We start from the raw sequence: 24,330 nt of genomic DNA on the forward strand, positions 1-24,330 counted from the left end.
TGCATAGCAGCAAAGATTCCTTCTGCAGAGATGCGCTCACTTATCATCAAAATAGCAACATGCCATTTGATTTTGCACTCCTTCCTTTTGAAGTAAATGACAGATGTCACTCTCATTGGTTTAATAGATGTTACACCCAGAACACACCCATGGTTAATTAAGAAACATAAGAACAAGCCTTTTGACCCATGAACCTGATATCTCATTATTTATTTTGTTATCAAAATAGCAAAAGTGGACTGGACACACCCTAAATGCACTTAAACCATGCGCTTCAGTCCATGCGTTTTAGACCATCAAAATAGGGCCCTAAATGTTAATCAGACTGACATTTTATGCCATATAAAATCACCCTGCTTATGTTTAACGCCCCCGATCCCCCAATATTAATTAGTAATAAAACATTCTAAAAACTTGGTTTGCGTTTTGCTGTTTTTAATGCACAACAATTTTAAAAATGTTCATGAAACTCTTGAAAACTGCATGATGATTCAAGGATAGGGAGGTCCAGATCTTGATTGCACAAATGGAAAGGAGCCAGCAAGTAAGTTTAATATGTATCTCTATGTTGGGGTAAAATTCACCAGGAGTCAATTCAGAGGTGGAAGTGTTGCCCTTGGGGCTACATCCTTTCTTTGAATATTTGCTGACACCAGTCCTGAAGGACCTGCACCAAGTGTCAAGCGGTTGAGACTGCACTCCAAAGGCTTGAATCCAAGCTGGGCCACAGGAATCCCAAAATTGACTAGCTTCGCTTCAGACGTGCGCAACAAGTCGTTATGAGCCTGAAATGGTAAAAAAAAGGTGAAACATAACATCATGGTTCACTTAACCTTCAATGTTGGTACTAGTATGGTGTTAACCATTAAAAAACAGTTTTGTTAATGTAATTGTTGATGACAAACTGTAAGGATACAAATTTGTGACCATAGGATATTTTACTCAATTTTATTTTTTACACAGAAAGAGTAAACTATTTTCCTATGACATTTGACCTTACTCACCTTACAGGCCCGAGCAAGTTCATATTGCAAGTCTTTAATGGTATTATTCTTCGTGTCCAATGTCTCCTGAATAGAAGTAAAACGTTTGATTAAAGTCTTTGAATTTGAGAAATTGAAAGTCATTCTTAATGGGCTCTTTGCACAAAGGCTCTCAATGCGGTCGCTTTGTTCCCAGTGGAGCGTCAACTGTGTGGTAACGGCATCTTCTGTTATACTGTATTCTGTTCCTAACATCTTCACTCCGACACTGAATATCTTGTTTGACCAATAATACAAATTTTCAAAAATACTTCTTTGTTGTAACATGCCGAATTACTAGGTGCAACACCAAACCGGGTCCGTGTAGACACTAATTACATTAACAATAGCGGCAGGTTCAAACACACTTGGCTCCACCGGAAACAAAGCGGCTTTCGAGCCCATTCATCTGGGATAATTCTGTTCATCCACAGGAAAAAACATTTTACATCTCTTATGCTATGACGAGTGGCCTCACACAATGGCCAGATCTTTTAACATCACATGTACTACACTATGATGTCACACTGTGCTAAATTGGGACACTTTTGGGAAAAGTTTGAGGGATTAGGGAGTGACTGGGATACAAAAACTCACCACAATTATCAAACACTTACTAATAATAACCTGCTAAAATTAAGGGTTCATACACATTTTAACCAATATTTTTCCATGACTTTTTGGCAAATTTCCATGACAATGTATTCCTAAGAATGTCAGTTGACATTATACAATAAGAATAAAAATCTGTGTTAAAGTTTACCCTCAGAGGTTTAACAATAAAATGAATGACAATTTATGTGGTTCAATATTAAAAAATAAACATTTATTTACACACACACAAAGCAAGATCTTTGAGGGACAGGACACAGGGTAAAACACATGTATATCATAGTGTCCTGAAAAAACACAGCAACTGTCAATTAACACAACTAATTGGGCAGTAGTGGAAATTCAATAGTGAATGCACAACTAACAATTTAATCTTTTTTTTTAACCCCACTGAAAAAATTAAAAAGGCACCACAGAGAAACAAATGCAATGCAATTTCAGATTTGGATAGCAAGTTGTTGAGTTTCTCAACAACATCTTTGGTGGTTGAATGGCCTAGGAACTCTGAACCGACGTATTTGAAAAATTGCAAACGGAAATGTAATGTGTGAAGTTATTGGAATGGAAATAAATGTAACCACCTTCTAGATACTTTTGAAGACAATTTGTTTTTGTCTGGTTTTGTCTAAGCGTGCAACAAATCTAGTCAATTTGTCAATTTATTAAGAGAGTTTGTCGGTCAGTTAGTCGGTCATAGGGTAGGCTCAGCAAAACGTTAGCAAAATTTACTTTGACAAGGCTGGCGGCTAGCATTGTTATCATCAAGAGGTGTGCTAACTCGTAAGCCTAACACCGGATTGTTTTGCATTGAGGTGCTATTTTTAGACTTGACGAACTCCTATGGTAGGCAACGGAAATTCCTTACTGCAGAAATAGTAGATTGATGCTCCTGCGTCAACAGTATAGTGCAGGGCGATATGTAGCAAAAAAAGGTGTTTGGAACATTTCATATAGATTTTTGAAAAGTATGATTTTTCACTTCTTCAGACCCTATAGTTTGCAAAACTACCTGTTTCCAATTTTTTCCCGGACTGCACAGGTCCAAAATCCAAGATGGCGGATATATCACCAAAAATTGCAAATAATCACCTTTTTAAACATTTTAAATGGATATATGTGAGGTATTATCATTATATACATACATGTTCTAATAAAATTGAATGGCTTAGGTAATAAATATGACCATGGGTGACATGAGATGTTATGATTATCAACCAGTGATGGGTGTAACCACCATTATGCTATGTAATGTGAACAATGTATAAACAACATATATTGGGGGGGGGGGGGGGGTTCTGCCTCCTTGTTGTCCCTTTCAAGGTTGCTATGGTCGTGGACACCTCAACAGGCACAGGCAAGGAGGCATTGGGCGGGGGTGGGGGTGAGCTTTGTAGGTTGGTTGTCACCGGGATGCAGAGCTAGAGTTCAGCTGCAGAAAAGCTTCCTCTGAACCTGCTGTGCGCCTTATGCAAGCATCACTTGCCCTGGATAGCCTCAATGGAGGGGAGTGAGGAACTGGTGATGCGTTGAGCAGTTTTCACCACCCTTTGCCATGCTTTTCGGTCGTGGGCAGAGCAGTTGCCATATCAAACTGTGACACAGTTGGTAAGGATACGCTTGATGGTGCAGGGGTAGAAGTTCACCAGGATCTGAGGAGCCGGTGGACCTTCTTTAGCCTCCTCAGATAAAAGAGACGCTGGTAAGCCTTCTTGATCAGGGTAGAGGTGTTGAGGGTCCAAGAGAGGTGCTCAGAGATGTGGACACTCAGAAATCTGAAGCTGGTGATACACTTCACTTCAGTCCGATTGATAAGAATGGGGGTGTGTGCTAGCTTTAGACTTCCTGAAGTCCACAATGAGCTCTTTTGTCTTCAATAATTCTGTTAACAGGACTTGCATGAAATTGTGGGAACATATGAATTTGTTGATTATATGCAAGCCTACTGCTGCCAGTGCCCACTACAGCTAAGTCTGCCTTCATCCATGAATTGTGACTGGTTTCAGAAACAGCATCATCTGAACAATCTACAGAGAGTAGCTCAGTGCAATTAACACACACATTGGATGGCATCTTAACCCTTAAAACCCTAAGCTGTTTTTAGGGCATTTTCACTACTTTTATTCATAAGGATTTATTCTGGTCATTGTAAGTGCCACACACACATATTATATATTGTTTTTTCCAGCAGAGTCTAGGCTATCCAGATCTGCCATCATTTCATGTATTAGTACTAGCATTGATTTTATTTTGATTTTTAAAGAATTAAAATATAAAAATCATATTATAAAAATTCTTATATTTTGACCTGTATCTCACCACAGCAAGCTCATAGCTCTACATGCATTTCATGTGTGTGTAGGGCAGACTGTCCTGAAACGGGCAATATAATTGCCATGTTGGAGGGATATTCTGGGGCTGAGCAATTTACAGAAATATGTGGTGTGTGATTTACGGAAATAAATGCCATTTTTTATTTAGCGATGAAAAATGACCATTCTGCGCTCCATATCTGTGACACGAACTGATCTGACCTGACTTGACCCAAGTTTGCCTGTTAGCATGTGTGACTATGGTGTATGCACTCATGATGATTCTCAACTTTTTACTGCATTGCCATGAACAAAGTAAAGGCAAAAAAGGTGTTTCTTTGTTGAACAAATTGGGATGCAATGTGAGCCTTGAATTGGATGCCATGCAGGAATTTGCTAGGATCTCAAAACCGGATTATGAACATGTTTTGCCATAGAGAAACACACGATAGCGTTGGATTATAAACATGCTTTGCCACTAAAACAGACAAAAACGTGGGGTAAGTCCAGCTATATGAAGTTATTATTTTGCTGTCACTTTGTCTGTTTTATAACCTAATAATAAAGGAGAATTCCGGTGTGATATAAACAAAGTTTAGCGTTTGCAGTCATCTTGAATTTAGCCACGATAAGTCGAGCGACGAGTAAGAATGAACAGGTATGATAAGGGATCAGATTCCAAAAATAATTCAGCGGAAATGCATGGATTCCAGTTTCTTCCAGTAGCAGCAACTGGAATCCATGCATTTCCACGGAATTATTTAAAAAAAAGTTTGAGACATGGCTATGAGACAGGGCTATGAGACATACGTTCACACTCGGTGTCATGTTTCAACACACTTTAGGTCAATATCACACCGGAAATCTCCTTTAAAGGCACAATGTGTCTTTTTTGTGAACTTTTGAAGTGTAATGCATTCAAAAATCAACTATACGTATCAATAGAATGTGAAGAAATAACCCTACTGACATTTTCTAATCGAAGAATATGCATAGCATTGCAGAGATCTCCTCCAGAATTAACGTGCTAACCGACTAGCCCCGGGTCGTCCAGTCTTGCAATACCAGTTTATGTCTGAGGTGGCAACAGGGAGTAACATACCGGCCAAACCGTCTTCAGTGCAGCCCAGAGCAGTCGAGAAAGAGACAACAGAATTACGCACGCTCTGCTCCCACCCCCTCCTGCTCCTCCCCTCCCCCACGGAGTTCAAGTTCTACAGTGAAGTGTACTGCGAGAATGGCCGAAAGTTCTAGGAAGAGACTGAAGAGACCTCCATCGCCTCCAGCTAAAAAAAAACTCGATCTGAGGCGAAAAGAATATCAGATGGGAAGCAAGCAAATACACGTTAATCTAGGGAGTGCTTTCCCCCGATGGAGACAGCTTGGATAGCAAGGAGATGCAGTTCGATTCTGAACTTGCGACATTTCTTCTTGACTGGTAAGTAAACATCTGTTAAACATAATTCATAATTTTGATTAACCCATTTACTCCTAAAATGCCTGCTAAAAACGCCTATAGAATCCTATGGCATTCTAGACTAAATAACCTTATTTCCTGAGGGTTTTCTGAAAACATACTAAAAATTGTCACCGTCTACCAAAATTTAATATCTAAGCCTCTGTAGCACCTAGAAACATGAAATAAAAAGCATGCTGCGCTACGCAGCATCCAGCAGAAGGGTCAATGTTGCGTCATGCAGCATCCAGCGCGAATGGGTTAAGCAAAGGAGATATTGTAGAATTAGCTCTCGAGCCACTAGGTAATGTTTGTCAGCTGTAGATCGCGGTAAATTGACTTCGTTCGACTGCCATTGCTAACGTTACCAACCTAGCGATAGCGTCCTTGCTGCATATGCTAAGCAGTTTGCCAAATACTATTATTTGTACGTGACCAAGTTTTGTGTCCTACACAATACATAGAGTGTAATGTTCCAATATGCAATAAATACATTTTGATATTGGTGAATGTTCACTGGCTTGTGGTCTCGCTAACGAATGATGTTGGCAGCATAAGATACTAAAATTACAACTAATGCTAGCTCTACACGATTAGGATAACTTTCAGATACGTTAGAATACTATCCTCTATCTCCGGTAACGTTATAAGTTGCTTAGATTGTGTTGGGCCTGTTGCAAAATAGCATCACCATTTTCCTTTGAAGCTCTTCAAACATGTCTATCACAATATACCCATGTGTGTGTTTGTATCTGTTTTCACAGGATCAGATCACCTCTTCATTTCCTGTGGCTCATCAACATGAAGCCTGACTCGTTAGCCCAACTTCTTGCTGTTGAAGACTGCTAAGGACTATCCATGTGCCCAGCTGCTTCCCTCCTGCCTCATATAGTCCAAAAGTTACATTTCTATTCATGTTGTTGCACTTGGTAGATGTAAAGTTTATTCCTGTCTTGTAGTTTTATAATAAATACCAAGAATCAGGATTGGTGAAACATTGGTTGTGCCTGAAAGTGTTCTTTGATCAAGATTGGTATACTAACATCATGCTTTTCTCTCCTGTTCCTGACTTCTTAGAATCTATTTGTTGTTAAAGAGTTGTTTAAACTAATGTAATTTCAAGTGGTAGCTTTGGCTCTTGACATTTGTGCCCATAGTTTTAAATATGAACTCATAGCCTAAAGGTGCAAAGGAAAAGATGAACATACCATTTTAGTCATAATTCAGGTATTCTTTATGTTACATGAAATGTAGCCACTGTGCTCTTAGAAAGTTTTATTGTTAGTTGTAGAGGATGATTGTGTAAGGAATAACGTTCTGTAAGGCGGTCGTTATCGTGGCATATCTCCCGACAGTGATGCAGCGCTGGCCGTGGCCTGCCGAGTTTCACTTTCCTTGACGTTCTCTGGTTATACTTAGCAACGGTCCAGTATTAAAAATTATCAGACCGTAGGACGTTGGGAAGTCCCATCGGAGTGAATGGAGCATTCTACAGCATTATATAGGGGGGGGGTGTTATTTCATGAAAATGTTCAGATTCAACTTTAGCCCAGATTTTCTAATGCTCCAGCCCGAAACCCCCCCCCCTACCCTGAAAATTACTTTTTTAACCCTGAAAATGTGTGTTTTTTGCCAACTTTCAAAGTACATAGTGGATTTATGTTCATGCTGGGTCCTTTAAAGGTATTTCATGTGGCCGTAAGAGCACTTTGCACTACAAAGGGTATAGTGTCAGGGTCATATTTCAGGCCAAAGGTCACAAAAATGGCTCAAAATGCCTATTTTTTGCAAAAAAACACAATATTCTAACATTTTGTTAAGTTCAATGTAGAGAAATGTTCATTATGGGCCCTTTGATGGTCTTTCATGTGGTATGTCATGCCATGAGAATAGTTTGCATTATAAAATATCCTATTTCAAGGTCATATTAAAAAGGTCAAAGGTCACCCAAAATGATCCAGAATTACATTCAATAAGAAACATTAAGCAGAGATCATTACAATGCATAATGTAAAACAAAGTTGACCTCAGTCATAATGTTCTGCATGGTTCACTTCAGCTTGAGCAGTGGAGATGTTTTACGAGCAGATTTACGCAAATACTGATAACTTCTCCATCACTGTCATTGCTGTCAGTGTCCGTGGCAATGTGTACTTTTCTCCTTTTGGACTGGAGTTGCTCAGTTGCAGGGTTGTATATATCATCAAAGTCCTTTTAGGCAAGTCCCTCCACTCGGCGGCCATATTGCAACGCTTTTTGGGCACTCATTGGGCAGAAATGCGCGTGCGCAAGGCTTCACGACACCAACCTTGCTCCAGCGGCGAGTTCACAACACATGATTGGCACGATGTCTTCGCAACACACCATATGATTGGCTCAATGTATTCACATCACACCACATGATTGGCTCAATGTATTTACATGTCGACGTTTTGCCGAGGAAGGGGTGGGATGGCGTTACAAACTAGCCCCATGCATTTCTATGGAGGATTTTTTGAGTGCTGTGTCTCCTCATTAGAAAGTCTCTGGTATCATCTACTGTATTTACCTGCTCTGAGATACTATCAGTAGATTCAGTGGTGGTCTCTATGGTTGCCTCCCCCATAGCTTCTTCGTATGTTGACCCAACCAATGCTGTATCAGCCCTCTTCCGTTCCTCTTCCTTGTTCTGCATGGCCTGCAGGGCCTTTTCCCTCGCATTCTTTCGTTCCATTGTTCGCTCCCACTTTCTATCAACCTGCTCCTCACAGTAACCTTTGCGACCATTACGCATGGAATGCAAGAACTGCCATTCCTCATCCCCCATCTTGATCCCAAAAAGGTTTTCTTGGGACACTCGTGCCGATTTGTTCTCACAAAAAATGTCAACAGATTTTCCATATCCCCATTGTACTCCTTCATGTCAGTTTTCCATTTCTCACTTTGTTTGGACTGTGGCCAATTCATATTGGCGAGGAAGCGGGTATAACGGCTTCTACACACAGTTGCGTTCCATCAAGTGGGTGTTCCCGACGGTAGCTATGCAAATTACTTGAAGTATAACCGTAATTTGATTGGTTGGTGCTGTCCGTCGATTGGCTTGATTGGCCGGTGCCGTCTGTCGGTGCAGCAACAGCTGAACTTCTCAATGCGAGCGACGGGAGAAATGCGACTCAACGGACCCACAATTCAGTTCGGCAACGGATGACGTAAGCCCATGAAAAGTGAATGGGATGCGTCTCCAGCACTGCAACACACGCAACTGTGTGTAGGAGCCGTAAAGGGCTTCAATTCTGCTGGCAATGTATTGCTCCCCAATGGTGTATATGTTGCAGAACAACCAGTGGTCTTTTAAAACAGAGGCGAGAATCTTTGCCGCCATAGACCTGGTTCGCAGGACTTTACCGGCCCTTGCAGGGCGAAGAAGATGCATCATGCATTCAATGATATCCTTCTTATGGGGCAAGACACCATGAGGGAGGTCAGATTCTTCCATATAGGCCACATCTTCAAGTTCCTTCTTGGATTTTGACCTTGTTCCATGAATACAAATCGCCATTGTTAATTTGTTCGTCAGTACTGGACATGCCAAACTTCAATTATGTGAATGTGGGTTTTGTCACTGAATAAAACATGAGACTGTTTTTTAGAAACAAAATATCTTAAGTTGTATGACACTTAACTTTTTCTGCCAGTACTGTGACACATTTCGACGAGAATCATGATTTGATAAAGTGTGGGAATGTTATTGATTTTTTTGGGGAAAAAGGCATTTCGGTGACCTTTCACCTACAATAGACATTAGACTTTTCATTGTGCAAAGTACTCTTACGATATAACATGACACATGTGAGATCATTAAATGGTCCAACATGATAATATTTGTCTGTTGTAATAGGCCAAAAATGGAAAAGTTGTGAAATATGGCAAAAAAACACGCATTTTCAGAGTTAAAAAAGTAATTTTGGGGGTAGGGGGGGGGGTTTTGGAAGAAAAATTACACAGGAGTGCTTAAAACATCTTGTTGCATCAGGAAATCAGGGCTATTGTGGTATTTGGTATTAACACCCCCCCCCCTATTATAAAGAGCCGTGTAATAAATGGTAATAGAGTGTCCCAGTGACTTCCGTTTTACTTCCGCTACAAGGGACCTGTCTTTCAAAAAAATATGAACGGGAGTTAATGGGGAGATAACAATAATTTTTTGGTCCCATTTGAATTGTGCCACGAATTTCACATATGATGTGTGTAAATTTAAAAGATAATTTTTCACGTCAAGAAAGTACTGTTGTTCGATAGTCTTCAAAAGTTATGTTGGTTTTGTACGAATCCGCTCAGTGGACTACATCTCTCGTCTCGAACGATGTACGTCACCAACGTAATGAAACGATAAGATTAGAAGCTAGCTGATAGCTGTTATGCTAGTTAACGTTGCATCTTGCTGCCTGCTATGTCACTTAACAGTATCTAATGTACAGTCTATGGACGAATACAACTTACCTGATGTGTTTAATCCTCTGACTCATGGTATTTTCATCGGCAAGGAAAGCCCAATTAAGACCTGTTGCTGGTATGCTTGTACAATCTAGTGTGGCTGTGAATGAGCTAACGTCACTAGCGCGACTGATGGGTTTGTAGTCGTTGGAATTACGATTTCACAATGTTCAATAGTTACGAAACAAACTGCAAATGTCTTTACATGAAAAATTGTCTTTAAAATTGACAAACATCATATGGGTAATTCAAGGCACAAGTCAACCGGGACCAGAAAATAATTTCTTTTTCGCCATAGACTGGCGTTCAAAATTTTTTGAAAGATAGGTCCCATGGAGGCAAGTGGAAGTGGCGTCACTGACACACTCTATAATAATGACCTCTAATAGTAAACAGAACGATTGGCTGTAACCACTGACTACATGGAGCATTTTAGTTACTGGCTACGTAGCAAGAACACCTGTGTTGCTGCCAGACTCTCACGGTGACTGTTCTCCAAACGCCTCTGCTGGTCAGCGCGCTCTCTGGCTGCTCTGACAGCTCGAGCCGTCCCTGTACTGTTCTCTCCAGGTCTGGGACTGACACTAGACACCCAGGCCTTTTCTTCTTTGCCTGGTCCTTACGTTTGCCCACTCTTGTCTGACTCGATGCAGGGGGGGGGGGATGTAATCTTCGTCGTCAGTCTCCACCCGAAAAAAATACCTTATTACTATTTTCAGTTTTATCCATCCATACAATCGCTACTACACGCAGGCTAGGCCTAGCCTTTGCTAAGACTCGCTTGCCAAATGCCGCTAGCAAATTTGTATTTATTTCTCAAATGTCTCATTACCAACAATAGGCTACCAGTGTGAAAAGCAAAACGTTAATAAAAACTGTTATATGTAGTGATCGGGTAAGGGTGAGCAGAGCCCGTTGGTGAGCCGCTTGAAGAAGACATTTTCCGGATTTTGGAGGGTTTTTTTCTAGGCGGCGACCATAGACACAGAGACATTCTCTGATAGACACATAGGGATAGACAGTAGCGAAAACGGAGACGGGGAGGGAGGAGGGCATGGGCAATGTGCGTTTCGTCGTTTCTACCACTAGCAAATCATTGTGACATTATTGTTTTCCTACATGCTGCCCCCAACTGGATTGGCGTGTGGAGTGTGAATTAAATAAAACGAAATCCTGACAGATTGTGCCTTTAACACTAAATAGGATTCATGAATTATCATACTGGTTATGTAACCATCTAACCACTTTGTAAAATATACCTCAGGTGGCTCTAAATACCATGTTATTCTCTGTATATAGACCTTACTGTCCTGTAACTGACCACAGGCAGATGGGTCTGGCCCTTGAGTCGTGGATCTGCTTGAGGTTTCATCCTATATGTTTCTCCAACTCTTGGGAGTTCTTCCTCGCCCCTGTTACTCATGGGCTCTGTCTGAATGTTTAACACTCTGTAAAGCGCCATGAGACATGGTTAATGTTTTGACGCTCTATAAGTGAAATTAAGTTGAAATTGAAATTCTGAGAGCACACAGACAAGCAAATTTTTGGGTACAAGATGAAGTGCCTCCTCCAAAGATTCTTGACTCACTATCACTGGGATGGAGGCAAATTGTTGATGGGCAATGGGCTCCTGTTTTGTCAAAACTTCCACCAGCACCAGAGGCTGTTGTGGAGCTTGTGAAGTGCTGTTCTCTTGCCAGCCAATGCAGTAGAAGGTGTTCTTGCAAGAGTAACAACTGACCATTCACACAACTTTGCAGGTTTGAAGGCTCTGAGGAGATGTGCACCAATATTAAAAAGACAGTGACAGTGGTGAGGATAAATACTTGAGTGACAATGACAATGTTTTGTTGAACTCTTCAATAATGAAACAAGATGCAGATTTTAAAACAATTTTCTTTTTTTTTCATTTTTTCTCCAAATTTCTTGGCAAATGATGCAATACATCTTTTGTAAATAGTCTGTATCTCACTTGTCTACCTTATTATGTGTATATTTATCAAAAAATTTGACCACTTTAAGCCTTTATATTATTTTTCTGCATATATTGTCCGCCATCTTGAATTTTGGCACTGAAAATGAAGAAAAAAATTGGAAACAGGTTGTTTTGTATTCAATGGGGTCCTCCCATCACCAGTTGCAAAAATCTATATGAACTGTTCCTAAAATTACACGATTCCCCATACTAGTATTGGTCTGGGCGTTCTTTTTAAAACGTAGGCCTAGGCTAAATGTTTCATTCAAAGCAGTGCTTTCTCGTCTGCCTCCTTCAGTCACGATAGCCAGACTGCACTGGGTCAAATGTCACTATGAAATGCGATTAATCAGCATTACATTTTTTAACACGTTATTATTTCTGGAATTAATTAATCCAATGCACAACAAACCAAGTGATGGCAACAGGATATGTTGGTCATGAAGAGTTCTTTAGTAAGCGTTTTTTTTTAAACTAGTCAAGCAAAATGTCCTTTTTCTAGACTTTTGGAGATTGTTGTAAGGGAGAAAGAAGTCTGACTGCATGTCATGTACAGTACATACTGTACAGTAATGAGCTAATGAAGCTGGTCTGAGTTATCTTAAAGAAAGCATTACAAGTAATCACACAGAATGACCCTAAACAGGTAAACAAATAGGCTTATCACATACCTCCAGTTTGCGGGTTGCCACACTGACAGCAGTGGGATCCAGATTAGACGCAGACAGTACTTCATTGAGCTGGGCTTCCTTTTTTTCCAGGGTTTCAATTAGGCCTCCTAATTTCTTCTCCAGCAGCAAGTTCTTAAAGCCACTTTTCTGTTGAACCTCCTGGATAGCCTTGATGAATTTCTGATAAAGTTCATCTCGTTCTGCTTGGACCTAAAGAGTATAGCAATGTATTCAATTTGTTTTACTATAGAATTATTCAACCTGGGCCTTATTTGTAGATCATCTTTAGGTTTTAATATTCACTACAGACAAACAACCAAAATGGGTCAAGTATTGAATTAGAATGGTAAAAAAGACATCTTAGAAAAGGCTATACAATGAAGCTTACAGGCATAAGGGAAACAAAGTAAACCACTTGTTTTCACCGCCATCATATACCAAGATAAACACGGCTCTGTTCAAGTGTAAATAAACTTTATAAAATTAGTTCTCACATGTCTTACCCCTTTTGGGTTTCAGACCAAGAATAGCATTCAATTAACTAATCAAATCAGTGGTCGATGGTGTCTTAAGCCTCCATCGTCGACTTCAAGGCACCTTACCCTAACCCTTGCCCAACCCTAGTGCCATTCATGCAGTGCTGCCTGGAAGACAACGTTGGGGGCTTAAAACACCAAGTAACAATTCAGTGCCTGTTGTCCAGTAATCAGAATACTGCTCCCATATAATAATTAATGAGTAGACCGAATGCTAAACAACAATAAACTTGTTATTTTGTGACTTGTGTATGCTTAATGTCAGTGCGCCACAATATTTTTTCCTAGTAGATAGTGTGCCACGAGAGATATAAGTTTCGGAAACACTGACTTAATCAAACCCCTTTTCAATTTCTCACATTTTATTGTTGGGTTGTATTCTATTCTATAATTCCTTAGCTCAGCCCTGATTGAGGCCTACTCCAGGACCAATCTGAGGCTGTTAGGGCCATAGCCCTAGACCAGTCACAAAAGTGGAAACCAAGAGTTTCGGTTTATAGTTTCTGAGGCTTTCCATCACGCCCCATTCACACTGTGTGTGTGGTGTGTGCATAGTGGCTGCGTTAGCCTACCTGTGCAGTCCTGCCCTCCTACAATTCCGGAAGATTGTAGTTATTTTTTTCCATTCAGAATTGGATTATAAGCCGTACAATTTGTGAAATGTGTTTTATTCACGATTTAATGAAAAAGTACTACACTACTCAAAATCCTAATGTGTAAAAGCAGAGCCTTTGATTGCTAGAGATCACCGTTGCCATGGAAATGTTTATGCCTGACTCCCGCCACTGCAAGATTGTTTACTCGCTCGACCTGCTTGAACCAAGATGTAGGAAGAGGCAGTTAGAAGCGATGCATGGCCATCCAATGAAAACTGTTTTTCTCACCTTTGAAAGTTGAATTTACTCAATGTAAATGGTAGGAAGTTAGTCATCTTGTTGTCTTACATTCATAAGGAAGCATGTTAAACTATTTTTTGGGTGGGCAATGTTCGAAATATATCATTTTGCAAAGGCTGATGGGATGAGTAGTCCCTTTGCTCGGAAATGAAAATATGTACAGTCTTGTACCTTTTTTCGTTTTTCTGTTTGAATTTGTATTAAATGTTCTATGATTATGAGTCATGTCATAGCTGGTCAACCTAAGGCAGGGTCTAAAACTCTTTATATATGGATTTTTCCAGATGTCGATTGGAGAAATGAATGGGAAACTTACTTCTGGAAACTAAGCTCTCTCGGAGGAGGGGGCGGGGGCTGTTGAGCTCTATTGTGGTAATCCACCAAAATTATTTTTCCTTCCCTATCCAAAATCAGTGAGGTGATTAGATTGCAGTAAAGTTTGGCTTCTCACCTTATTGAAACTCTGCAGAAGTACTTCATGTTCCCACTTGAGGTCCTTCATATTTTTGTCAGCAACCTTCAGACGAGCCTTGGCACCCTGACAAAGACATCACTCATTCATTTTCTGCCTCATTCTTTGCAGAAGTCAAAATAAATCAATGCTACAGTTTCCTAAATACAGCATGTTCAGCACATAATGGTATACGGATGTGTTTATAGCCATTTGTTATGACAAAAACTGTGACAAAATATATTTGAAACCATTAGACAACAACGGCAGTACAATCCAACAACATTAACAGTGAATATAAATAAATGAAAATAAATGAATGAATGAATGAATTTTTATTTAATTCGACAAGTAACTATGCAAAATCTAAAATGTTAAAACAAAAGGTTGGTCATTCAGCCACCCTTAATCCAGACCTGAACCTAGAAGTAAGTAAAGTGACTGGTATATAGCAGTGTGTAGCCTCTAGTGGTGTTTTACTCCAAATGTATGGGGGTAAAATATGATCCTCTAGTTGCGTAAAAACATGAAAGGCCCTCTGTACAGCCAGTGTTTTGGTTTGTCCTTTCTGAGCTACTGTTCACTTCATAAATAGAGTCTAAAGTTCTAAAATCGATTGCACAATCAATTGGACCAACCAACACTAGTTTCGAAAACTAAAATAGGGAATCGATTTTAACCAAATATGTACACTTCATTTTAAACTAATTAAACAAATTAAAAAAAGATAGTATACATTTACATATTCTTCCAGCTGCAATTCCTCATGTTTGCTTGCATTGCTATGACTGTTCTATTGAATTTCCCCTTGGGGATCAATAAAGTATATCTATCTATCTATCTATTTACTTAATCAGCTGATTCTAATTAGCACAACTCTTCAGGTAGAGCAGCTAATTAGTGAAATCATGTGTGTTAACTTTCTGAAGCCGGACTTTTACATCTCTGGTTAAGGGTAAGTATAGTATAAGTATATATACTCTTTTGATCCCATGAGGGAAATTTGGTCTCTGCATTTCTCCCAATCCGTGAATTAGTGAAACACACAGCACACAGTGAACACACAGTGAGGTGAAGCACACACTAATCCCGACGCAGTGAGCTGCCTGCTACAGCAGCTCTCTGGGAGCAGTGAGGGGTTAGGTGACTTGCTCAAGGGCACTTCAGGCGTTCCTACTGGTCGGGGTTCGAACCGGCAACCCTCCGGTTACGTCCGAAGCGGTAACCAGTAGGCCACGGCTGCCCCAGAAGTGACTTCAACCACATAGATTTGGGCTTGTTATCTGACATTTTGTGTGGGTAACATCTCCGGTGCCGTGAATAAAGCTGCAGTCTCACACCAAGTTGTCTTGGATTATTTCTAACCACAGCCTACCACCCTAACCACAGATCTGCCATCATTTCATGTATTAGTACTTGCATTGATTTTATTTGGATTTTTAAAGAATTAAAATATAAAAAATATATTTTGATAATTCGCAAGGAGCACTCTCCAGATGTAAAAGTTTGCCTTGGTTGCAAAGCCTATTTCTGAAATGACATTGAACCCAATAGTAGGCCTCACTGACCTAGTTCCCCTAACCTAGGTAGGTTAGCAACACAAACTTGAGAGATGCAAGTGAGAAAATCAACTTGATATTAGCCTATTATTGCGGCCACAGCATCACTTAAACTACAGCAATGTCTGCTGTTTATGGCACGACAGCTGCGCATACGTGTGTGTGAGGAGAAAAGACGCACAGCCACAGGCTTGGGGAGGAGGCACTAGAAGCATGCCTTGCGCACACGCATGTTACTTCAAAAGAACACAGTCATTCTTATCTATGTTATAGACACTAATAAAATTAGGTATTGTGACATTTTTAATTTCAGGGTTTTGCAATACTTTTGTAGTATCGGTGCACCGTGCAACACTATATGACACAAACGAGTGAATGACTATAAATAGACACTGTACCGATTTTGATGACACAATGTGCAATTATTTTGAAAAACACACTTTTTTTCCATTTAGTGAAAAGTAACGATTTTGGGACATATTACATGCAATTCATCAGACAGTGACAATAAGGTTGTCAGAACAATGCCATGGTAAGGCTGTTAAGTTGGTTCAATGAGTGTAGGCAGTGTAGTTTTTAATACTATATTTCATTTCTATTAATAGATTGTTTTAAACTATACACACTGTTACTTAGAATATGTAGGTCAAGACAAATGAAATTGGTTGGTTAAAGTGGAACAGTAAAATATTAAACTATAACAGTTGCATAGTAGCCTGTAGGATATGTATATTTAGGACTTCTATTTCAATGAGTGAGCTATTGTGCATACCGCTAAGGAGGCCTTATCCTTCTCATAGTTAGCCAGCTTTTTCTGGAGTTCAGCTACATCTTCTTTTGCCTTTTGCAAGGGTTCTGTCAAACGCCTTTTCTGTAGTTGCACCTCAGCCATCTCCTTCTCTAGGCGCTCCTCCTTCTTCTTCATCTCCTCTACTTGTTCCTATAAATACACAAACAGAGGCTGATGGGATCTGCAGTCCTATGACAAAGTTAACATTAAACAATCAAGTATAGAAACACATTTGAGTGCATTTTAATAGGTTCCAACATCACCCACAACTACAAATTGATTACCTTACCTTCAGGGAGTTGATAAGGGCTAAATTATTAATTGTAATGTCATTATAGTAGTTCTTCATGTCACTGAAGGCTTTCTCGTGGTTCTTCATCAGCGTACTGATCTGAGCATTTTTATTCTCCTCAAGAGCGTGGTTTTCAGTTTTCCGCCTTTGGTCTTGTTCCTGACGCAGAATCTGCATCTTTTTCTCATATTTGGACTCAATTTCTAAATAATACAGAAATATGATGTTAAAGTATTAAATTGAATGGCATATTCCCTGGAATGCATGTGCAATGTACAATTATTTCCCAAAATTACTTTTATACACCCTTTTTATTAAAAGTTTTAAATTAACAGAACAAGTGACAACTATACCTCTAACAAGCCTTTCACAGTCATTCCTTATGTTGGTGATCTCCTCTTCATGTTTCTGTGAAAGGTTTAACATAGTTACAGTGGAATGTCAGTCAAGTTACAATGGCAATGAAGGCAAGTCAACAAACAGTCAATGTCAACAAAAATATGGGTCTACAAACCAGTTTTATGCTCTTTATGAGGCTTTGTTTGGACAGCTCATGATCTCTCAAGTTCATCTTCAGGGATTTCATTTCTTTCAGCAATTCACTCTCCAGTTCTGAATATTCCTCTTGCATTACTTTGGTTATCACCACTCCTTCTGCTTTGAGCTCTGACACACTGTTTTGGTGTTCATAGAGCAAATGCTTTACTTTCTGTTTGTAAACCTGTACAACAACAGAATACAGTCAAAATGAGAGACATTTTCACCGAACTACAATAAACAAGGAAAGGAAGAGGATAAGGAAAGTATAGAGCCGGTCATCATACTAACCACTTCTACAAGAAGGGAAGACATACAGTGCCCTCCACTGTGTTTTGGTGATTTATTGTAATCTCACAATGCTATATAGCATAAACGTAGCTAGTCCCTACCGAGAAAAAAACAGCCATGCAACTTCCAAGAGTGGCCCCGCCAAAACTCGCGAGAATCTGAAACCTTGTCAGTAGATATAGTTATTTAGAGAGTTTTTGCCTGTTGTTAATCCTTCACCTCCACAACAAAAGCATTTGCATTATGTACAGGGGGGATAAGTCGCGAGAAGTTTGCTATTTACAATAGCAGAGTGACATATAAATACATCGAGACTCTAGGGGGAGTTCTAAACTTGCAAAAATACCTAAACCTGCATATAGTATACCTTTAAATGAAGTTACGCCAGTGTTTCCCCTAGAAAAATTTCCAGCAGCAGTGCTGTTGATCGTAGGAGTTGCTAGAGTTTTGATACAAGGATACAAGGATACAAGGAAGTTTATTGTCACATACATATAGTTACTGGAAGTAAGAAATGCGGTGAAATTATGTCTGGTGTCAGCCTATTTGTGCATTTATGGGGGGGGGGGGGGGGTTAAAAAGTGCAGTAGAAGAGGGGTTTAGTAGATGAAGTGGCAAGGGGTGCATAAGAAAGGTGGGGGAGGATTGGGATTGGGGGGGGGGGGGGCATTAACAAGGAGCACCCAAGAGCAACAGGGGCAAGGAAAAACTTACCAAGGAAGAAACCTTGGGCAGATCCACGGCTCAAGGGGCTAACCCAACTGCCAGGGGTCTTGGTGTGTGTGTTGGGGGGATGACAAGGAAGATGGGATAGTGTGCTGTGTATGTGGGGAGAGGGCAGTGTGCAATATGTGTGTTGGAGAAGCTTCCTCATGAGACAATGTGCTGTGTATTGGGGGGGGGGGGGGGGGGGGGGGTGCAGTGTGCTGTAAGTATGTTGGAGGATGTGTGTTGGAGAAGCTTCCTGATGAAATAATGTGCTGTGTATGTACTGTAGGGGAGAGAGGGGGGAGGGGGGCAGAAAGGCTAGGCAATCAAGGACATTGGTAGATAGATGGAGGAGAAATCAAAAATAATAAATAAAAAAGTTCTATGGAGATGTGCAAAAGTTGGAGAAAGTCAGATGTGTGTGTGTGTTTTGACGTGTGATGAAATAAGAAAATAAATAAAAGGTCTGTAGCATAGGGAGAGGGATGTAAAAGTGCTAAAAGTCATGTAGGTGTGTGTGTGTTCATTTGAGAATGAAATGTTGTCTCATTCCTGCCTGATATAGGACTTCAGTTGCTCAACAGTATGGGGTATTCTTAATCATGTTTTTCATTCCATGATGCACCTAATTTGACAGGTCTGGACAGACCTGGACTCTTCCTCTATGGAGAAATAGCCTACTGTTTTATTAAGTGCAGAATTCATTTCGGCATTGTATTCCTTGAAATATTCAAGGTCTTCCCTATAAAAGACATCGCCTGGATAGCAGTATATGTTGCTCAAAACCTTTATACATCATTCAGAATTGATTGTGCCTTGTCAGATGTGCAAGATGCACTAATGCACCTCCACACCGTCATAGATGTTGGGTTTCAAACTGAGCACTGAAACAAGTTGGATAGGCTGGATACTTGGATAGGCTCTCTCCTCTTTAGCCCAGATGAATCCATAACTGTTTCTCAAAGTCGAGGACTTGTGTTTGGTAGAACGAGGCCTGCCGAGTCAAATCCTTCAAAGACAATCACAAGGCTTCTTCTTAGCATTTGGAAAACACACAATGGAACAGACTAGCGAGTGTGCAGTAAGCTGCTTGTGTGCATTATTAAAAACCATGCCTCCTGCCCGCTTATTTTTGAAAAACAATAAATGCACCAGTCATTCATTCACCAGTCAATTTGCAAATAGAAACCTCAGAGCAGCAACTATTAAGCAAAATCGTAAAGAGAAAAGTGTAATATTTAGCTCGCAATAGCTCTTATTAGAACATTTTTAAATACCCTTCCTAAATGCCTTATTTACACAATTACGGTGTGACAGTTCAAAGTTGTCAAAATGATTTGAGGCCATATTTCATTTAGGTTACTTTACATAGTGACAATAACACAGTGTTTACATTTAAATACATAGTGAACTGCCTTGTTTGGTATAGACTTTAAATCTTCCATAAATGTTTGCACAGGATTGTGGGTGTTCCAAGCACGCAGAGGATACACACATGCATCCTCTAAAATTCTCTGAAATTCTCAGAACGAAGGACTCAGTACTTGATAGAATTTTAAAGCACCCTTGACATTGGAACAGTGGCGAGATTCGATGACGTAACATACTTGAAAAAGCAGCTTTGAAGGATCCGTCCTTGACTTTGAGACACAGCCCATGATTTCAAAAAGAATTGCAAATTTTGATTGGTCTAACCACATTACCTCAGTCCAGATAAGACAGTGGTATTTCTGTATCATGTCTAAATACAACTTTGGCTCTTGCATGGTAAAGTTGACACTAGCATTTCTGAATTGAGTATCCAACTGTGCTCATAGACAATGGTTATAAGAGGTTTTCCTGAGCCCATTCAATGATTTTCTTTACAGAAACAGGTCTGGGCCCGGTCTCCCGAAATTGACTGAGCATCAAGCTCTTTTACAGCAATGCCCTGAGTTACAAAACAACAACAATAAGTCTAGGCTTAGATCTTGATGCAGCACAGACTAAACCACATGTTCCTTTCTCTTACCTCATAGGCCTAATAAAAGATAGCCTACACTTACATAAAGATAATGACAAACTATTCTGGCAACGTCTCGTTTCATAACTCGATTGCATTTTTTTAAATACATTATTATGACCATTAAAATGTATGCTATTTTGCACGCTAAAATCTGATTCATCACAAGTAAATGCAATAAAGAATGGGAACATAGTTGGATAATTGTATTCTAAGTTGTAATTCCCCTGTATGTCCTCTTGGTGACCTCAGTGAGAAGTACCTGTTAAGACACTCTTAGCCAGTAACGAGAACTCTGGAGCACACGTAGATCTACAAGTGTTTTCACGACGCTCTTAAGCTACGATGGTTTCGGGAAACAGGCGGCAAATCTTAAGAAGTTCACAAGAGGGACTTTATTACGCTCTTAGGCTTACGATGCTTTTGGGAAACCGGGCCCTGGTGTTGATGCAGTGCCATCTGAGGTCCTAAATCGTTTTTTAAGCTCTATGGATATGTTTCCAAATATTTCTCTGGATTCTCTGAATGTTTTAATAATATTATGTCCTGTAGATGATTAACTCCCCAAATACTTCACAATTTCATGTTAAGAAGCATTAAAATGACATTGTTTCATCATTTGTACACACAGGTTTACACAGAGTGATGAATACCCCTAAATGTTTATTTCTAAGAGATCCTGCCTCTCTGGGATGCTCTTTTTCATACCCAATCGTGTTGCCAGTTACCCTAAATAGTTGAAAAATATTCCTCATTTTGTTTTCTTTATCATTAGCCTACACAACTTGTCCAGCATTTTGTTAGCCCTGTCCCAACTTCTTGAAACATGTTGCTGGTATCAAATTCAAAATTAACATATACTTTCCATGAAATAGTCAAATTTGTCATTTTACATTCTGTTTTTATTCGCATTTTACACAACGTCCCAACTTTTTCTGATTTGGGGTTGTACAATGTAACCCTTTGCTTTACAGTGGTAACTGATGTACATTATCATTTTAGCCTTGTATTTTTATAGTTGTTTTCAGTTGAATTATATGTAGATTATCCCGATCTGAGGTGTTGACGTTTGCGGGTTTGAGTCAGGGCAAGTGCAGGGCTGAGCCGCAAGGTTCAACTCAACACAGGTTACAGTCGCATAGGTGAGCGAATGTCTAAACAAGGTTAAAGCACCGGTAGATTTACACCCAGTGGGGGGGTGTGGTGATGCCGTTCCGTGCAAAACGGATGACGTTCCCTTGGCTTAACTGCCTAAAAGTTTATGACTTTGTCAAAATCTTTTTGCAAGTGCATCTTGGGGATGGAAAGTACTGTATTGCCCTTTAAAGGGTACATAAAATACATGTTTTCAGACCATATTTTCATTTCAACAATCTGGACCTACTATCTTAGCATAATTTATCATCACTACTAATTGATATATTGTGCGTCATCATGCCCTAACAATATAGTGTGCGTCAATAATGGCTCCTCCCTTAATTTAAACTACTGGAGTATTTACTGCAGGTATGAGCAACTACCACGTCTGCTTGTGAGACTCGACTCCTTTTTAGATACGGATCTAATTGCACCGACACTATCAAGAGGTCATGTCTGAAAACAGCTTACGTTAAATAACTGTGATTTCAAAATTGACTTAAATAATCATCATTATGAGTTTTGCCATAATCAAGCAGACCTACCTTAATTTCAGCCTGGTGTCGCTCTTCTGCCTCCTCCATTTCCCTGTCTCTGTTCCTCAGCTCAGCTTTCTTGTCCTCAAAATCTCTCTTAGTGATCTCCCAAAAGGTATGTATCTTGTCTCTCTCCAGCTGAAAATAATTGCGCTCTTCCCTCTCTCTGTCCAACTCCTCTCGAAGGCGGACAATGTGTTCTTCCAACTGTAAAATACATGTAACTTTCAACATTAGTTTATCTGCATCAGTGCACCTTGTATGTTTCAACATGAATCCATCTGAATCAGTACTAAAATTCCTTGTAATTTCAGAATGTCTCCAGTTGAATGGTTGTATGTTATTTATTATGTACTGCAAAACACTGAAGAGTACTAAAAGAAATTAAGAAACAGCAGAGAAGAAGACAATACTTTAAAGCCTACATTTCAGGTATACCGCTGCACATGTCTGACAAGTCTGAAGATCTATGGCTTTTTTTTTCCATTAACAAAACTATTATTACTAACCTGTTCCTTCGACATTTCCTCTGTAGACAGGCCATCAACAACAGTGGGTGTTTTTCCTTTGGGACCCTTCTTACCGGGTTTCTTCTTAGGAGGCTACAAATGATCAAAGGTTAACATTAAGGGGTTTGCCAAACGGGTTACCAAAACGTTTAACGTTAGGCACATCTTTTAGGTCTTTAACATCACCTTGGAAGCCTCTAGCCCTAACAGACAGGCCCACACCGGGCAAGAAACGTTAACGTTAACTGAGGCAGCTAGGTTACGTTACCTGCCAAAGACATCACGGAAAGGAGATAACTTAACGGTAAATGAAGTTATCCTAATGTTAACATTAGTTGTTTCAAGACACTGAGTTAACGTTATCAAGAAAGAAGAACGTTAACGTTAATTTTAACCAACTTAATGATGGTCAAAGCAACGTTACATTTCAGCAGAGGTTCCAGACAGAGTTATCTAACTTAACGTTAAGTTAGTGCTAATTATGTTAACGCGAATCTCCAGTTTAAGTAACGCAGGGACATCAAGACTATAATCGTAACGTTATAATGATACCTAATGATAACGTAAACCGTCCCGTACTTCCGACCTCTTACGTGTATGTGTCACTTAATATTCGTTTCTATACAAACCAAGACGGCGGATTCCTAAAGAAACGCAAGCACCTACACGATAAGTGCATATAAATTAGCTATGTACCAGGATTTGCATTTTACCGTGACTCGAAGAGCTGTGAACAGTGCTGTAAGGCTGCGTACAATTCAGCTTGGCGCTCCAGTGGAATATTTTGATTTGCGACGAGAATTCTCGGTCTAACCGTAGATGTGCCGTGAGAAAGGTTGGAAATAGGCAGCACAGCACTAAACTCCGAGCGTGGTAAACAAAATCGGATATTTCAGGCAGTAAAAGCCCCGGTAAGAACCAAAGTAGATTTTGTTCAAATCTACACACCTATGGCTACTGAAAAATGTAAGGTTCATTTATCAAATGTTATTATGAAATATTAAAAATACGTACCTTATAACTACCTGTTATGCTATGCTAGCTATCGCTACCGATCACTTTATGTTGTTTAATCTTAGCTACTGGAAAAATGAACATCAACTCACCATTTTAAAGACGTGAAGTACAACTTAAACGTACATAAATATAAACGCTAATTATTTAAGAAATAAGGCAAGCCATTGAATTCTGACTAAGTGTTGCCAGCTCCTTAAATTAGCCAGCTAGCTAACTTGGCTTGTGGTCGTTTTGATGTGAACAACAATATGGTGTCATGGCAACGCTACTTGTACGGCTCTCATGCCAAGTCCCGCTTTATGCCTACCTCTGATTGGCTAACACGAGAGAGCTTAGTTTCCGGAAGTAAGTTTTTCTCCCATCGACGTCTGGAAAATTCGTATATAAAGAGTTTTAGACGGCGTGACTCATGACCATACATATCATTTCGAGTGAAAAAACGAACAGTAAAAAAGACAAAAGTACAAGACTGTCCATGTTTTCATTTCCGAGCGAAATAACTACTTATCCCCTAAACCACCGCGTATGGCCGTCGCGGCTTCACACTCCAC

General features: G+C 39.9%; 1 protein-coding gene across 1 annotated transcript; it reads right to left on the reverse strand.

Annotated features, from left to right (window-relative positions):
* Window positions 1-232: 232 nt before the first annotated feature.
* Window positions 233-24,002, reverse strand: drc4 (dynein regulatory complex subunit 4). The gene is made up of 11 exons (XM_076288204.1): window positions 23,869-24,002; window positions 22,763-22,855; window positions 22,263-22,460; window positions 17,557-17,763; window positions 17,396-17,450; window positions 17,040-17,245; window positions 16,733-16,900; window positions 14,402-14,488; window positions 12,519-12,728; window positions 1,005-1,070; window positions 233-785 (listed from the first exon to the last, which is right to left on the reverse strand). Exons 1-11 carry the CDS (start codon window positions 23,869-23,871, stop codon window positions 591-593), a joined length of 1,488 nt encoding a protein of 495 aa, XP_076144319.1. The 5' UTR covers window positions 23,872-24,002; the 3' UTR covers window positions 233-590.
* Between the last annotated feature and the right edge of the window lie 328 nt (window positions 24,003-24,330).

The sequence above is a fragment of the Alosa pseudoharengus genome, unplaced genomic scaffold (assembly GCF_046254945.1).
Source record: "Alosa pseudoharengus isolate Yale_2024_CS ecotype anadromous, Long Island Sound unplaced genomic scaffold, YU_APseudo_1.1 YU_APseudo_1.1_scf_16, whole genome shotgun sequence".
In the NCBI taxonomy this organism is placed as follows: domain Eukaryota; kingdom Metazoa; phylum Chordata; class Actinopteri; order Clupeiformes; family Clupeidae; genus Alosa; species Alosa pseudoharengus.

Coding starts and splice junctions, on each gene's coding strand:
- drc4 (XM_076288204.1), bottom strand. Junction 1,071..12,518: donor TGGCAACCCGCAAACTGGAG/GTATGTGATAAG, acceptor ACTTCTATTCAG/GAGACATTGGACACGAAGAA. Junction 786..1,004: donor AACTTGCTCGGGCCTGTAAG/GTGAGTAAGGTC, acceptor TTACCATTTCAG/GCTCATAACGACTTGTTGCG.